Source organism: Antrostomus carolinensis, unplaced genomic scaffold, assembly GCF_000700745.2.
Source record: "Antrostomus carolinensis isolate BGI_N321 unplaced genomic scaffold, ASM70074v2 scaffold26484, whole genome shotgun sequence".
Taxonomy (NCBI): domain Eukaryota; kingdom Metazoa; phylum Chordata; class Aves; order Caprimulgiformes; family Caprimulgidae; genus Antrostomus; species Antrostomus carolinensis.
The window spans coordinates 588-1641 of NW_010309091.1; the positions used below are offsets into that span (position 1 = coordinate 588).

Below are 1054 nucleotides of genomic sequence, written 5' to 3' on the forward strand. Positions count from 1 at the left end.
GGACATTGCACAGGGATTTTGCACGGGGATGTCACATGGGGACGTTGCACAAGGGTGTTGCATGGGGACATTGCACGAGGGTGTCACATGGGGACACCACACATTGCACAGGGCTTTTGCATGAGGGTGTCACACGGGGACATTGCACGAGGGCGTCACACAAGGGTGTCACACGGGGACGTTGCACGAGGGTGTCACACGGGGACATCACACGAGTGTGTCACACAGTGATGTCACATGAGGACGTTGCACGAGGACATGGCCCGGCCGTGACCGTCCCCTCTCCCCCTCCAGCTCCCCCCCAGATCCGCATCGTCCCCTCCAAGGCCAGCGCCACTCGGGCCACCGTCCTCACCTGCCACGTCTGGGGCTTCTACCCCCCTGAGGTGACCGTCATCTGGCTGCACAATGGTGACATTGTGGGTCCTGGTGACCATCCCCCCGTCTCCGCTGTCCCCAATGGTGACTGGACCTACCAGACACAGGTGACATTGACGGTGACACCGGTGAGCGGTGACACTTTCACCTGCTCCGTGCAACACGTCAGCCTGGACCAACCTCTCCTGGTGGATTGGGGTGAGCTGGGGTTGGGGACACGAGGTCACCCAGCGTCACTTGTGTCACCTGATTGCTCAGTGTCACTTGTGTCACCGCACAGATCCTGGCTTGTCCCCAAGGTTGACGTTGATGGTGGCAGCTGCCACCGTGGTGATGATGTTGGGACTCACCATCTTCATCGTCGGTGTTTATCGGTACCGGGCCAAGCCACCGGCACCAGGTGAGTGGTTAAAGGGGACAACAGGGACAATGACAGTGGCCTTGGGGACACAGACAATGACAGTGGCCTTGGGGACACAATGACAGTGACCTGGGGTGACACGGACCTTCCTCTCCCTCTCGCAGGTTACACTCCCCTCCCTGGAGACAACTACCCCGCAGGTAACTAGCCCCCTCATGTCCCTTGTCCCTTGTCCCCAAGGGGGTGTCACCCCTTCTGTCACCTCATGTCCCCTCCTAGGCAGCATCTGAGGACCCCCAGGATGGTGACATCCCA

General features: G+C 60.1%; 1 protein-coding gene across 1 annotated transcript; it reads left to right on the forward strand.

Annotated features, from left to right (window-relative positions):
• The first annotated feature begins 230 nt into the window (after window positions 1-230).
• Window positions 231-947, forward strand: LOC104523432 (HLA class II histocompatibility antigen, DM beta chain-like). The gene is made up of 3 exons (XM_010165997.2): window positions 231-576; window positions 659-778; window positions 904-947. The coding sequence occupies exons 1-3, from the start codon at window positions 231-233 to the stop codon at window positions 945-947; spliced, it is 510 nt and encodes a 169-aa protein (XP_010164299.2).
• The last annotated feature ends 107 nt before the right edge of the window (window positions 948-1054 follow it).

Bases quoted from the DNA above. Each gene is read 5' to 3' on its own strand.
- LOC104523432 (XM_010165997.2), top strand. From the start codon at position 231: ATGTCACATGAGGACGTTGCACGAGGACATGGCCCGGCCGTGACCGTC. The intron at 577-658 runs GTGAGCTGGGGT...GTCACCGCACAG, and splicing joins ACCTCTCCTGGTGGATTGGG to ATCCTGGCTTGTCCCCAAGG. The intron at 779-903 runs GTGAGTGGTTAA...TCCCTCTCGCAG, and splicing joins GGCCAAGCCACCGGCACCAG to GTTACACTCCCCTCCCTGGA.